Raw genomic sequence first — 16,240 nt, 5'->3', positions numbered from 1 at the left:
ACCCCCAATCAGCTGTTCCCAGAGGTGAATTTTAGCAACAGGTTCCTTGGTTGTGAGCTCTGTGCCTTTTTTTTTTTTGCCTTTTTTTCTGCCTCTGAAACTTCTGAAACTCTGTTTCAGAAAAAACTTTTTTTCCTGCTTCTGAAAGCCTCCGAAACAGAGCTTCAGAAAAAAAGCCTCTGAAACTCAGGGCTTCGTTTCTGAAGCTTCATTTCTGATGCTTTTTTCAGCCTCTGAAACCTCCATTTGAGAAGCCAGGTGGGGCTACATTCGGAGTATAAGAAGCATCCAGATTTTTACCCTCTTTTTTGGGAGAAAAAGGTGCGTCTTATACTCCGAAAAATACGGTAACTGCTGAAATTGAGTGGAGAGGTGTTTTTGTTTATTAAAACAAACATTCCTCAGATATCTCATATTTAAAAGTTAGAATTTTCATGCTCCCCATAAAAATTCTTAAGATTTGCCCAGCCTCCCTAAAGGTTAATTCAGTCACCAGAAGATTTCTTGCCCTACCTCTCTAACATTTGTGTAACACTTGTTGCCCTCTTTACAGAATGTTCTTGGTATTGTTGTTAGATGTTCTCTGTTCATACATACATATGGACTCTCATGTGTAGGTGGTTATATTTAAGAGCCAATATATATATATATTTACTGACATGAGGTAAGTGGAGAGCAGATTGATGCAATGATGCTTCACTAATCTGGGAAATAGTTATATATAACTCACAAAGGCACTTTCATTAGCCCAACTCTTTCTCAGATGATGGGCATTATTATTAAGCTTGAGTATATACATTTGCAAGAATTCAGAAAGCATTAGCTGAAACAAGTATTAAGATGGAAAATGTTTAAAAGTACGTAAGCACACATAAGAGCATAGGGAAACATTGGAGTTGGGCAGCTAAGAAAAAAAGGACTATTTTCAGTGAAAAGTGGAAAATGTTTGGTGAATTGGATAGAATTAGATATTGTGAGTGGGTTCCTGTAAGTGACTGCAGACGGGAAAGCATTGCTCATCTATAAACTGATTGGAAGGAGGACATTAAAAGCAGATTAACTCGTTTGAGTCAAGCTCAGTTCCTGGTGACTTATAAAGACACATTCTGGACAACAGAATAATTAAAAATTGCCACAGTCTTCTTTCAGAATATATATGTGTGTGTGTGTGTGTGTGTGTGTGTGTGTGTGTGTAAAAAGCTGTAATCCATATTTACGTACCTTTGTGTCATCTTCAGAAAGCAGACATGCTTGCAAATAAAGTACTGATTAGCAGCTGCCCATCAGTTCCAATGTCTAAAGGAAGTTATGGTGCGAATTGAAAAACCGGTTTTTCAATCCAGTTCAATCCAGTTTCCAATTTTCAAAGCTAATTAGCCCACCAAAATGTCTGTGGATATATTGGTAACATATGATGTCATCGTGTTTGGGGAGCTCAGTTTTGAAAAGTACAGCCAGAGCAGACAGCAAGGAAGATGTGAAAAGAAAAAACACGTGTCCCAGCTGAAAGATAGTTGGAACCCTTCAGACAAAGATGACAGTATTTATCCTGAGCTGTGAAATTTTATGGCAATGTGAAACTATTTATTCATTTGTTTAATCTATTTATATGGCTGCTCATCTTGCAATAGCAGCTCTTGATGGTTCTAATAAAAGACAAGCTGTTATAGAGTAAAGAGGGTAATTTGCTGAATTTGGAGCTGCAATGAACTTCTTGACTGTTAAGGAGGATATTCATGTTTCCCAATTGGGCTCTTTTTTCCACACTGGATTCTGTAACACAGCATCTTTTCAGATGGACAGATGCTCTTATAGATTGGCATTTGTCAGATACTAAAGTCCACCTAAAGAGGGTTTTTTTCCAGACTAATTAACAGAGAAATGCAGATGACTCTCTTTAATTTAAAGAACAGATGAATTAACTGAACCAGAACAGGCATAATCTTTTACTCCTAGCAATTGTTAGTAATTCTGATTGGGTAGCATTTTTCAGAACAAAATGAGAATTTGGAACTAAACTGTTGAAGAGTAATTAAAAAAAGCAGAGAAGGTATCAAAAGGCATGTCATTAGAGACCCAGCGTATCTGAAACTATAATATTTACTGAGATATGTAAGGGAAACCAAGTTACTAATAAGTAAATGAAAAATCACCAAATTATAATTTTTCCTGTAATGGGATCCCATTCAATTAATTTAAGGTGGAGGTCTGTACATATTTTGCAAGGGAAAAGACAAAGTTGCAAAGTCAGCCCCACACAATTCAGATGTTTGATATCTGTGTTTTTTCTCTAAGGAGGATCACAGATATTGTGTGTGTTTTGCCAAGTAATTTCATACTTGGCATCTACGTATATATTTTTGGTACTTTAAAATACATTTAAAATACCATTAACATTTTCACTAGAACCGTTGGGCTGCTATCTTAGTAACAATAGAGAAAGAAACTGATTTATGAGTGATTTAATAGTTTATCTAGTGATGAAATGTAGTGAGTTTAGCAATCACTGAAGATTTGCTGGATTCAGAAATTATTGTAGTTTAAGTTGATGATGAAATGTAACTCATTCTGCTGCTACAATTAGTGATTCTCTACCTTCTTTCCATGGTTCAGTTCCCCATTTCCTCCTGCTGACTGCTTAAATAGGGCACTTTGCAACACACCTTTTTTGAAGTCAGCAAAAAAAAAAGAAAGAAAGAAAGAAAGAAAAAAGAAAAGAAAAGAAAGAAGCAGCAGGAGAAACTGATTGAACTGACTGGACTGACTGTAAAATAAACTACTTTGTTATCTGGATCCTGTATAAATTTCCCTAAATCATACACATTGATTGCAAATAAATGACATAATCTCTGAAAGTATGGCTGGGTTCACATGTCATGTTAATCTAGAATGCGGTGTGTTTGCTTTTAGCTTTGTGTGATATGTGAAGTGGGTCATTCTAGCTTGAGCAACATGTTTTTTTAAAAAATTTTGTGTGAATTCAGCCAGGTAGGGTTTAGAAATTAGAAAATAATTAATATGTATTTGAGACCAATCTAATTGTCATGTAGTGTTTAATGATCAGCTGAATGATTGTTGTGCATAATAGTATACATTTGTCCTAAGAAAACAGTATAATACAGAAGAAACCAAACCTTCAGAACTATTCTGTAGTTATAAAAATGGTCATGTCCTAAATTGCCATTCTCTGGCTGAATTTTAGGGCATTGCCCTTTCAGGCTCCTATGCAGTGTATTTCTGAGATGGTGATAATGAGCTGCTGATTTTTTTATTTGTTTCAGTTCTTTTATTCAGTATTAAGTCATTTTAGTATTTATTTTATTTTACCCAATTCCTTATCTCCCTTTCCCCCTTACTTTACTTTTAATAATTAGAAACTGTATTTCTTTCCTAGTCCAAGCCTGTAGCATTTGCTGTAAAGACTAATGTCAGCTACTGTGGAGCGCTAGATGAGGATGTTCCCGTACCAAGCACTGCCATTTCTTTTGATGCCAAGGATTTCCTACACATTAAAGAGGTAAATCATATAACCAAATGCTCTTTTTTTTCCTCCCAGGAGCTTGAATATAAGGAAGGTTTGGCTGTGCAAGGTAGAAAACAAAGTGGAAAAACAGCCAGTGTTTTATACAGAAGGGCACTCATTTAGAAAAGACTGGCCCAATCTTGTTGTTCACGAGGAGTGTTGACTTTCAACCTTCCTAATTTTCAGCACCATGGCCTTTTAGTCATTCATGCCTGGAATTATGGGAGTTGAAGCCAATCTATCTCAGTAGCTTTGCTTTGGTAAAGGCTGGATGAAAGATTGCTATTAGGAGTTGCTTATCTTGAGTGACATTTCAGCTTAGAGGTTGTATACTTGAGAATGTGACATTTGAAGCCAGAGAAGCCTCAGTGAGACCAGTGGGGTTTGATCTCATTCATTATTCCTTGAACAACAAACAACAACAACAACAAAAAATATAGGCTCTTACACTACTGGATTTCCTTAGTGAATAGTTAGGAGTCCTTGGAGTGCCATGAGGAGTAAATGGTTTTATTTGTGCCTTGCTTTAAAAATACGACCTTTGCATTTCATATTTTTAGAAGACATAAAGGTAGCATATGAATAGGACTTCAGTGCCATCTCTCTTTTGATAGTCAACTAATACCAGAACATTTATTTTGTAAGTGGTTTAGTTATTTTTGCTGTTTCTACTTTGTTTGTGAGAAGACATCCTTCTCTTCCATCCTTACTAGGTAGAAATGATTCTATCTCACGCTAAGCTTTTCTCATTATTTCATGCAAGATTAATTTTACCAATTACAGATCTACATCACTGCAACATTACAAAATTTATTATTATTTGGGAGTACCATTAAGTTGAATGGTAGTTATAGTAAAACAGAATGTACAGGATCTTGACCCTTGTTGCCAATGTTCAGATTCAATCTTGAGATGAAGCTGGGTATGTTTTATTTTGTTCAGTGGAGAAATCTGGAACGAAAAAACACTCAGGGCAAAATCTAATTCCAAAGTGGAGCTATGTAAGTTAGTTTTCTAAAATAAAAAATGTATTCTCAATATTTTTTTTATTGAACTAACTTTCAAATGAGGATCAGGAGGATTAGGTTATGATCACAACTTTATGTTAATTTCTAATTATTATGGACAAAGAGCGTTTATTGCAAATAACCAGAGGAATCCTGTGATTAGGATGAGAGGTAAAGGTACACACTTAAGAGAGCCTCTGCCCTTTTACAACCCCCACCCCCAAATGCTGGTTCTTGGCAGTATTTAAGTGGGCTCTTATGGCTGAAACACAGTGCTTTATGGTACATATAATTGTTTTTAATAAGACATAAATTATACTCTCCTTGGTGTTTGACACTGAGCTTGGAAATTATGTATTAGAACAACGTGCAACTATATCACACACTCAGCCCCTCCCCCACTTCCCCTGAACAAGATGATGGAAAAATGATTGAATAAGTTTATGCCATTGCTTGAATTAACGGTTTCTGGAGGCTGTGTGTATGCGTGTATTTTGGATCATAAGTCCTTAGGGACCAGACACCCTTAATTGTGTCTAGTTCAGACATCAAGCAAAGTCACTTTGGTAGCAAGCTAAAATGTCAGCAAGAATGGATAACTGCATATTGAAGACGTCTCATTCATCAGCCATTAGATAATATATTATGTACTTTTAAACAGACTATGTGGCAACATTTATTGCAATGCATAAACCTCTCATGCTCAGTTACCAATAGAAAGAAGATAGATCTCTTCTTTGTATACTGCCAAGTGCATCTGTATTTATTTTTATGGATTTTTTTTTGTTATGTATACTGGCCAGAGTTCATTGGAGTTGGGTGGCTGATATATTTGAAGAAATGAAGGAATGAATACATGCTTTGAAGAACATAAAGGAAAGCGCTTTTAATGAAATAAACATCGGTATTCATGTAACATCCAATTAAATCAACTTTGTAAATAGAACAGATTTTTTAAAAAAGCAGTCTATAGAAATCTGGTAGTTCTCCTGATACATCCTCATAAATCCCCACAATTAATAAATGTATGAAGTGTTTCTGATATAACAGCTCTTGAACTTGCGTCTGTGGTGAATCTCACAGGTCTCTCTTTTGCCTTTTGCTTTTCTCCTTCTTAGCTACCTCATCATTGTCTTGATCTGCTCAATAGAGGCACAAAAAGCCTCTGCTTTATATGTCCATTGGGTTACACATTCTTCAGTGTGAATTTACTTCTACCAGTGGGGGAAATGGGGGAAGGAAGATACAAAATTGTAACACTGGGATATTGGAGAGAAAGGAAATCTAGAGGAAAATTAGGGTCATAATTTGGTTCTTCCATAAATGCATAAATGCATGCCTACATAAGGATCTGTAGAAAGTTCTGTTGTAGGTAGCATAACATCAACAGCTCAGAAGTTGGCAGCCTTTGAGGGCGAATGTGTCATTTTGAGGGTACTATGTCCCTTTCACCAAATGCCTGCCCCTAGGACCTACCCTGTTTTCCCAAAAATAAGATATCTCCTGATAATAAGCCCAATCAGGCTTTTGAGCGCATGGCAATAAGGCCAAGCGCTTATTTCAGGGTTCAAAAAAAATATAAGACAGGGTCTTATTTTCGGGGAAACACGGTACTTCCCTATTCATAAAATCCCACGGTGAATATGACCGTTCATAAAACACCCATATATTTTTCCCCTTCAGATGGCTACAGCTATTCAAAGTTTTTATTTTCTAGGAAAGCTTGCAAGGTTTACGTGGGAGCCATATACATTCTTGTAAAATAAAGATTTCGAAGCTGGCGCTTCCATTTTGCAGAACACCGTCTTCCCATTTATTTATTTTTTTCTAAATAAAAGAATGCTTTTAAAAAGTCATTGGAGCAGGGAGTCTGGCTAACTTCATTTGAGATATCCAAGGCAACACTATCCACTTCTCAGGAAACAGTCTATGGAGAGCACCAGTGTGAAACTAATATTAGTTAAGACTCACCTGATTTTTGAATTGAACCAAAAGGGCTTCTTTCCTTAAAGTGATGGGGCTAGAACCAAAACTAAATCAGATATTTTAAATTATATAAATTTATATTTAGAAAGTCCACGGTAATATAATTACATAAACTTGAGTGCTTATTAAGATAGTTAATTTATTACTCCCTATATAATTTAATCATTTCTCACATCTTCAAATTAAAGGTTTCAGTTCAGCAGCAAAGCTACAGCTTTGATTTAAAATATTGTAGAGGTTATACAGGAACCAATTATGGTGGGAAGGGATGTAATAATGGGAAGAGAGAACAGGACAAGGCATGCCAAGCTAAGTGGAAAGAAAGGCAAAGGAAAGACAGAAACAAATATTTCCTTTGTTACAGAAATATAACAATGACTGGTGGATAGGAAGATTGGTTAAAGAAGGTTGTGAAATTGGATTCATCCCAAGCCCATTAAGGTTGGAGAATATTCGGATCCAGCAAGAACAGAAGAGAGGACGTTTTCACGGAGGGTAAGATAATATACTGGCTTTATCAAAACTGTCTTTTTAAATATTAGCTGAATTCAGCTTTTCAGTGATTTGCCCATTACTTGTAAGCTCTCAAAATGTGGCATTTGTTTTCTGACAGATGAGAAACTATTCAAATTGGGGCTAACAAAATTGGGACTTCAGGTCTTTGTAAAGGATGAGATCACTGTTCCTGAATTTTTGTGCCACCAGAATGGACTTGACTGATCTCAAAATTTCTGGCTAATATAGTGAATAATGTTGCCCTAGATGGGAATTCAGCGACATCTGGAATACACCAGCATTTAGTAGCCTAGTTTTGATTGTGCATGCAATTGCTCTGTGTTTTTGGCATTCTATTTACATACTTCTTTCTTTCTTTCTTTCTTTCTTTCTTTCTTTCTTTCTTTCTTTCTTTCTTTCTTTCTTTCTTTCCTTCCTTCCTTCCTTCCTTCCTTCCTTCCTTCCTTCCTTCCTTCCTTCTTTCTTTCTTTCTTTCTTTCTTTCTTTCTTTCTTTCTTTCTTTCTTTCTTTCTTTCTTTCTTTCTTTGATTTATATTGCCGCCTATTCGCCCATGGTGACTCAAGGCGGCTTACAGAATATAAAAAAAACACATTTAAAAAACAGTAAAACTCATAAAAAATCAAATAAATTAATGTAATAAAATCACCCCTGACTCCTGCCCCAGTGACAGCCGATCACACAAGCCACTTAATGGGCTCCATCCCGCTCTGGGTTCCCCTGGCCCGCTGGCAGAACCAGGTCTTCAGCGCCCTCCAGAAGAGAATTAGGGTGGGGGCTGTTCTAATCTCTGGGGAAATGATGTTCCAGAGAGAGGGAGCCACCATGGAGAAGGTGTATTTCCCTCAGGGATGGGACCCCCAACATTCCCTGCCTCCCCGTTCTAATGGGTCGGGTAGGACCAGCAGGAGATGGTCTCTCACGTAACCTGGTCCCAAGCCATGAAGGGCTTTAAAGGTAACAACCAGCACCTTGAATTGCACCCAGAAGCAAATCGGCAGTCAATGCAGCTCCCACAGGAGAGGTGATGCATATGCACACTGGTGTCTGCCCAAAACCGAGTCAGAAATTTACAGAAATCCTTAGCTGCATTCATTTGTTACAATAGAAGTTTATTATTAGACTAAAACCAATTGTCAGTAGGAAATGTCCTACTCAATTTAATGGCACATAATCCTAGATGGGAATATGATTACTCTGTAAGAAAATATATCATCAGTCTGCCCGATTTTTATAGATTGTACTGCTTCCCCTTATAGGAAATACAAGATATTTCATTTCATTTCATTTTGCATACAGCCCATTATTTTAACTTGTCAGATATCACAGATGATATTAATGACAGGTTTAAGCATTATCCACCACGTGCCATTGACAAGTCTTATAGTACAAGTAGTACAAATGATATTAATGGCACATAAGGAACACAATTGTTTACAATTGCTTAACACATTGCAAGCCGCCCTGAGTCTCCGGAGAAGGGCGGCATATAAATCAAATTTAAAAAAAAACAAAACAATTGCGACTGGCAATTCAATTGTTAAGTGAGGTGGTCATTGTGAAGCATGCAAATAACAATCATATGACCATGGGGCACTGCAACAGCCATAATTCCCACCACTTGCAAAGCATCTGAATTTGAGTCATCGGAGCCAAATGAAATGAATTACTTCCACCAACAAAATCAAGTTCTGTTCAAAATCAAGTTCAAAATCCAGGTGGTTTTTTTTTCATAGCTCTTCTAAGTATAACTCTCAGAGGCCTCCTTGAACATAACGGCAGTTGCTATAGTGCATAATCTCAAATCTCACAACCTTTCACTTAGTCAATTCCAAGTAATTGCCAATTACTTGGAACTGACTAATTACCCAGCTCAACCTGAAATTAAGGATGGAAGGAAACATTGTAGGCCTATGTAACCTTCAGGCACATGTAAATAGTACCAAAGTCCTGTTGTGCAACATTCTCACAGTGATCCAAATATTTAATGGGGTTCTTTATAATATAGGAAGTCAAGTGGAAATTCATCTTCAAGCCTTGGAGAAATGGTGTCTGGTACGTTTCGAGCTACACCCACTACCACTGGTAAGCTTTCAAAATTTTCAGAGGAAATAAATTCCAAATAATTTTGATTTGGGAGGTCCTACATATAGTTCTTATGCGAATCTGCTTTGTGCTGATGAGAGTCATGCGTGCCTCTTAGATGGACAAAAAAAACGCATTCGTGTAGACTGGCCCTCAGAATAATTGTACAGTGTCTGTGAAGGATTTTCAAATAGACCCTACTGTTTTGTCTCTTAAGAATAAAACTAGTCCCTCCCCATTAAAGATTTGATATCAAAATGTTCTGATTCTGAAAATCTCAGTATGATGTCTGCACGCATGTGAGGCTGTTACCGTCTTTGCACTTTACTCAACATACTTTTTAGTTGTGTGCCTTAGGTGGAGCACAAGGCAGTAATTTGAAATATGTCTAATGTATTCTTATTCTGGGAAAGAGCAAGAGAAAGGGACCTGTGGCAGCATGGAGTATCTATCAATTTTCTTTGTGTGGGTGCCACCAATTGCACATGTTTTTCAGACATGTCAATTACTGAGGTTTCAGTCTCGGGGACAATGGTCCCTGATAAGCACCTGTTGTCAAAGGCTTTCAAGAGCTGGATTACTGAGGGGAGAGAAACTATTTGGATATAAATGAAGGGTGAACAAATGGCTTATACACCCCTTAATTTCTCTCTTGAATGGCTTCCCAGAGATCCCGGACTTTACATCACTGAAATATGGCATATTGATGAATTGTAGTCGATAATTTGGTAGGAAATGAAAGGAAATAGGTATGCTAAGCCTCGGAGAATTCCAGTCGCATCCATTCAGATGCCATTATTATACCCAACCTCAACCTCTTCAGCCTTGCTAAGTGATAAGGATAATAATCTAAAATTGCCATTCTCAGCCACAAAAGTGGAAATGGATATATACTAAAGGTGCAACTTTCTGAACAATTGATGGGAAGTGAGGAACAAGGCAGATATCCTGAAGTGGATGGAAGGAAGTAGTAGCTAAAGACAGAGACTGATTCATTTCTCAAGCAGCAGCAGAAAGTCACAGGGGTTTCAACTTAGATGTCTCCCCACACCAAATTATTTTGCAAATGAATTCATTTTTGTATGGCTGCTATGCAGCAATTAAACAAAATCATCTTTTTTTCTTATCTTTCAGCAAAACAAAAACAAAAAGTGGTAAGTACACAAGCGCTCTCTAAAGCCCACTAAAAATTTCTTACTGTACTCTTGCAAAGAGGTGATGTTTACTAAACATTTTTTTTTTCAGACAGAACATGTGCCTCCTTATGATGTTGTCCCATCCATGAGACCTGTTGTGCTTGTTGGCCCTTCTTTAAAAGGCTATGAAGTAAGTGCGCCTGTTAATAACTGACATTCCAGACTTCTTTTAAACTGTATCAAATTGTTTGACCATTTTGTGTGATCGGAGTGGGATCAGATTATAGCAACTAAGGTTGTCTTATGTTTTCCCTCATCTGATAACTATACAAATATATTTGAATTTAATGCAAATATTATCAAGCCAGCTGTGAAACTTCAGGCACACACATCTGCAGTGCCCAGTTTGGGCAAAGCCTCTTTGCCTTACTATTTCCTGAAAGTAAACACAACTCAATGTATCTGTGTATTGACTGTGTTTATTCATAACTACTCTCAATCACTTTCATGTGCACACCCTTGCTACTCAAGGGTTACTCTGTGAATTCCTTAACAAAGGTTTATTACTGGGTAAATCTGAATCAGATAAAGTAGTCTAATATCCATGAAATGAATAAACCGAGATTTGCAGAGAAAAGGGAACTGTCTTGAGAAATAGATGGCTTTGCCAGAGCTGCAACATATTCCCTCCTTTAAAAAAAAACCTACTGTTAAGGAAGATACATACTTTCTTAGATAAAATGGACATCAATCTTTCATATGACTTTTTGTTTGTCTTAAAACAGAAACAAAACATATGCACGACAGATGGTGCGTAAGAGGAAGGATTTAAGCTTTGCTCACTTGGAAATTTTAAAATGTTTGTTTAAGTGCACAAAAGATATCTCCCATGGTGCCTCCCAGGTCCCTTGCTTCCAGTCTACAGTTTCATGTCTAGAGTGTTATCTTTAATTTTAAACAAAAACTTAAAAGGAGCTGGTTTGCTGTATAGCGTAGCATCAGCCTCTATAATCATCTTTGTTTCCAGTGACTTTGCAATGGGTCCGATAGGTGTAAAAAAAATAGTAGGAGACTACAACCCCATATTTTGTTTACAGTGTGTCCATTTACCCAGGAAAAACAAAGGAAGTTGGATGATGATTGAAAAACTTCTAGGGCAGAGGTGGGGAATTATGGCCCCTTTATGACTTGTTGGCTGGCTCAGGAATTCTGGGAGTTGAAGTCCACAAGTCATAAAAAGATCATAGTTTCCCACTCCTGATCTAGGGGGACAGAATGCACTTTTGGATGAAGTGTTTTGTAATTGAACCTATCCACTGTGGCAGCTGTCTCTTTCTCTTTCCTTTCTTCTGTGCAGACTGGTCTGTTTTGGATCTACTGCTAAACCATGATTCACACACACACACACACACACACACACACACACACACACACACACGTCTGATGGATGTGCCTCCATGATTGATGCATCTTGGTTACTTTTGCATAACTGTCTGGGTTACATTTATGTTTGCATTAGGATGAGAGAGAAAGGGAAAGAAAAGCGATTTTTTAAAATCTGGAGACTCAGGGCGGCTTACAATGCGTTAAGCAATAGCCTTCATACTTTTGTATATTTTTATACAAAGTCAGCTTATTGCCCCCACAAACTGGGTCCTCATTTCACCTACCTTAGAAAGGATGGAAGGCTGAGTCAACCTTGAGCCTTGGAGAGATTCGAACCAGCAGTAAATTGCAGGCAGCTGTGTTAATAAGAGGGTGCGTAAACCACTGTACTATCAAGGCTCTTTTAGAAGATTTTTAGAAAGAGAAGAAATAAATTTTGGTTATGTTCACTACTAGCTCTGATCTCACCTACTGTAGTGATGTGAGCACCTGAACATTTCCCCTACCCAAAATTATTTTTACACACACACACACACACACACACACACACACACACACACACACTTACCTATTCCTGGTTTATGGATATAAGATGGGATCATGAAACATGGATTAAAGTTGGTCTGTTTTGCTAAATCATAATTAATCTTAAATACGGGTTGGTTAAGTCCAGACATAATAGCTGGATTAATGCATAATACTAAACCATGTGGTTTGTTTGATGATGGTTCAGTTGGGTGTGCAAATCCAGCCATGATGGTGATTTCACATATTAAGACTTAGTGCCTAAATATTTCAGTAGAAAAATAAAATGCTCTCAATTTCTTGGGGATTTGGAGAACAGAAAAATGCATCCTGCAAAAGGAACAAGATAAACTTCAGGTAGCTGTCAATAAAGATACTTCTTATCAAATTTAGCGGAGTTGATGATTTCTTTCATTTTTATCCTGCCCTTCTATCCTGTATGGGTGCATTTAAGCATTTAAGTTAAGTAAGATTTGGCTTTATTTTCCCCTTCTAACTCTATAGTTTAGATCTCAGTCAGAGAACAACCTGCAGCATGAGCCAGCAAAGAGGAATCATTTCTGACAGTTTCTGACAGGCATAAACTGGAACCGAGGATTGCCAACATATTCTGGAAAGCCCAGAGAGTAGTTGTGTATAAAAAGCAGAGCAATTTGTGATATTTTGTGTTCTCTCACTTGCAAGTGCCGAGGCATGTCAGAAAACTTCCAGGATCTGCTGCAGAATATTTAGTTCTTTCTGTCTACCTAGAAAATGTCCGTTGAAGGAGAGCTAACTCGCTAAAAGCACCGCAATCGGTGTATAGAACTTAAGACTATCTGCGATGCCTTACTTTTCCACTTTCTTCTTTGACTTGGGACTTCTTTTTCTCTGTTGTTGATCTTATTACTTCAATTTTTTTGATCTCTGCAAGGTGACAGACATGATGCAGAAAGCCCTGTTTGACTTCCTGAAGCACAGGTTCGATGGGAGGTGAGCGGTAATGTTCTTTTCTCCCCGTTTTGTATTCATGGTTCTCCCTAGAAGGCTTCTAGATGGATGTCTCAGTCAAGGGTATAATTATACTCTGTAACTGATTTCGGCTGCCATAGCATTATGTATAGAAGCATATGTGCATGAAAGCACATATATCCATTTATTTATTTTATTTATTTAAAGTGTTTTTATACTATTTCTTTCTGTAATCATTATATTATATATACTTAATAGGACTAACTGATTAGATATTTTAGGATGCAGTATAAATACCCAAAGTAAATAAAATGTGATTGTTCAAGTTAATAAGCGCATCTGCCATCTTATGCCTACTTCTCTTGCAGAACTAAACTCAGTGTACTTATTTCTGTCTGTATGGATTCAACTTGTAAAATATGTATCGAATTTTAACAAAATGTTTTCCGCTGAAATTAATATTTTAAAACTTGACTTTTGAGCTTTCTGTTCAGTAAAGTTAGATAAAACTCTGTTGTTTCCTCTAAAAAAAAAAGAAAGAAAATACAAAATCTGGCTCAAACAAATGTTGCCACCTAATTCATTATCAAAGGACTGAGAACTGAAGTTGACCCAATTTCCTAGGAATTATAGGAATTAAAAGGTAGGACAAACATTTCTGGAAATAAGAAATTAAAAAATGGAAGTAGTTTGAAGTTTGGAAATTTTTAATTTCTTTGGCTTAATCATGCTTAATCATACTGTGGTTCTGTCACTTATGTGAGCCCTTTAAAATTGTCCAGGTTTTTTTTTGACAAAAATATTCGCTCTCATTAGTCTAGCTTTTTCACAGAACTTAGTCTCTGATGAATCCGTGACTGGTTGCCTAGTTCTATTAATCTGAAACTAAATCTTGCTTGTTCTTCATCTAAGGAAGGTTATTTGCATGTTTAATAATTTCAGATCCAGGCTTAATTAACTTCTTCAGATTGCAGCTTTAGGATTTCTCAAGCTTTTCTCTCCTCTAAGCATTCATTTTAGATTGCTCACTGTTCCGGCTCCTTAGGTAATCCTTACTATTGAGTTGGATGGAATAGGAAAACATCGCCCTCTGGAGGAAAGATATATACTGTATCTCCCATTAGATTTTAATAGCTGAAGTGGTCTTTGGATGAAGGGGTCTTTGTGAACAACAAAGTCTGGGTTTTGAAATTAAGCAGTATTGGGCTTGATTAATATTGGGATAGGAGAAGTCCACCAAAAACCATAGGGCTATAGACGAGACTAAGAAATCAGAAAAAGGCAGTGGTGTCCATGAAAAAATCTACCCTTTTCAAGATCAGGTTAAGAGCACAATGAATTGACAGGTCCCAACTCCCAATCTGCACATGATTGATCATATGTGAGCAGTGATGAAATGTACCCTATGAGTTTATGATACAAACATCAGGCATCAGGTTGCAAATATTTAAGAGTGGCACCTATGTCATGGCATCATTTCTTGCACTATGCCCTTTTGACCTAATCTTGGTTTGTTGCAGATGCTTATGCACATTAGATATGTTTATGCATATGCATGCTCCTATACACACATATTTCAAGTTAAGAAGCTGTTTTATACCAGCACCATGATACATTTAAAAAATTATGGCAGCTAACAGCAATTAGTAAGGTCTTAGGAGTCTGGATCTGAAGATATGAGGAGGGATTGGAGATTAGAAATGCTAGTAGTGTAGAAATGCTGTATCCCACAGAAACACAGACTGATTCATTATGAAAAGAATGGCTATCAAAAGAGGTCAGGATACTTATAGATGAACAGGTAGTATGAACCTAACATTTTGGGATACTATGTAGATCAGCAAATCTCCTCCCAATTTCTTGCTGCTAAAAAGTCACTACGTTCTTATTATGAATATGAAAATTTATAATCTCTGGAAATACAACTTTCTTACATTGCATGAGAATCCAAAGTAAATCTCAAAGGACTAGCTCTGCAGTGAGTGGCGTCTTATTCGCGTACATCATAGCCAAGTAGCATCTAGTGATTTGTGTCCCAAAGCCATTGTGGGACCACTAAATCTGAAAACATGATATGAGCTCTCCTACTAGAATTCAGGATTTTAAGACATCTTCTTGCATCATGTTTGCTCCCATCCATCTTCTGTCTATCTCAAGTATATTTTAATAGCACCTATAAATCTGGTGACAGCATTTCTGAATTTTGAAACTGCTTTTTCAGTTGATCTTCTTAATTTACTGCTTAAATATTTCTGTGACATTTCTTAATCTGAAACGATGACACAAAATAAGTTTGAGTTTATGAAGAGATTTAATTACATTTTTGTTTTTTAAAAAATCCTTGCAAGATATACATTTCAGAAATATAGACTGCTTAGCCAAAAACAACAACAACAACAACAACAACAACAACAACAGTATTTTACCTATTTTCCGGAAATTCATCTTGGCCTTTACCTCATGGAATGATTCTGTGATATCTTTTCTCTGATGCAGAAGCAATAATAATACTGAAATATTTTTCAAAACTGTTGCAAGGATTACTGAGATCTAATTGAAATCTATATGGAAAAGGGCTGTATGAGACTATAGTAATATATATCAGTAAAAGGATTGTATTATTTTTTTCTTCCGCTCTACCCCCAGTACATTGGCTGTACTATTCATCTCCTGTGTGTTTGTTTTTTGCCCGTTAGGCTAGAATACAAATCAGTCAAATTATTTGGTGAGATTGTGACCAAGGCCAGTCCAGGCTGCCATGCCTACTTTTTGGAACTCATTTAATCCAAGTTGGGAAGCTAAAAGGGAGAAAGATGCAAGGGATGGTAGAAATGACAGGGCAAACCTTAAAGCCTCATAAATATAAGGATTATCCTGGCCATTTTACACTCTGAGGTAACACTGTCAAACTAGTTACTAAATCTGCATTACTATTAATCTTCTCATCGTTCCTATCAATCATCTCCTCCCACTTATGACTATGACTGTAACCTTGTTGCTGATATCCTTAAGATTTGTTGCTTTTGGTTAAGAAATTAATTGCAACTAACTCTTCCCCTTGGAAAAAAATAAAAAAACCCAGGAGTGCTTCCCTTTGAACTGGGGGAACAGGCAGGGATGGGAACGG

At 36.9% G+C, this 16,240-nt stretch overlaps 1 protein-coding gene across 3 annotated transcripts in view; it reads left to right on the top strand.

Annotated features, from left to right (window-relative positions):
* The window catches only part of CACNB4 (calcium voltage-gated channel auxiliary subunit beta 4), a 128,595-nt gene that overhangs the window by 95,201 nt on the left and 17,154 nt on the right, over positions 1-16,240 (top strand). For all 3 annotated transcript variants that reach the window (XR_004592580.3, XM_034425050.3, XM_034425058.3), the window contains 6 exons: positions 3,395-3,517; positions 6,881-7,011; positions 9,039-9,115; positions 10,250-10,269; positions 10,361-10,441; positions 13,076-13,134. Coding sequence is in view for 2 of the 3 variants with exons in the window: in XM_034425050.3 (XP_034280941.1) it covers positions 3,395-3,517; positions 6,881-7,011; positions 9,039-9,115; positions 10,250-10,269; positions 10,361-10,441; positions 13,076-13,134 (491 nt within the window). In the remaining variant the exon portion in view is untranslated. The remainder of the gene's footprint in view (positions 1-3,394; positions 3,518-6,880; positions 7,012-9,038; positions 9,116-10,249; positions 10,270-10,360; positions 10,442-13,075; positions 13,135-16,240) is intronic.

Source organism: Pantherophis guttatus, chromosome 1, assembly GCF_059756535.1.
Source record: "Pantherophis guttatus breed Tessera chromosome 1, ASM5975653v1, whole genome shotgun sequence".
NCBI classification, from domain to species: Eukaryota; Metazoa; Chordata; class Lepidosauria; order Squamata; family Colubridae; genus Pantherophis; species Pantherophis guttatus.
The sequence above is the reverse complement of the archived record's forward strand: the minus strand, read 5'-3'. Positions and strand labels throughout refer to the sequence as shown.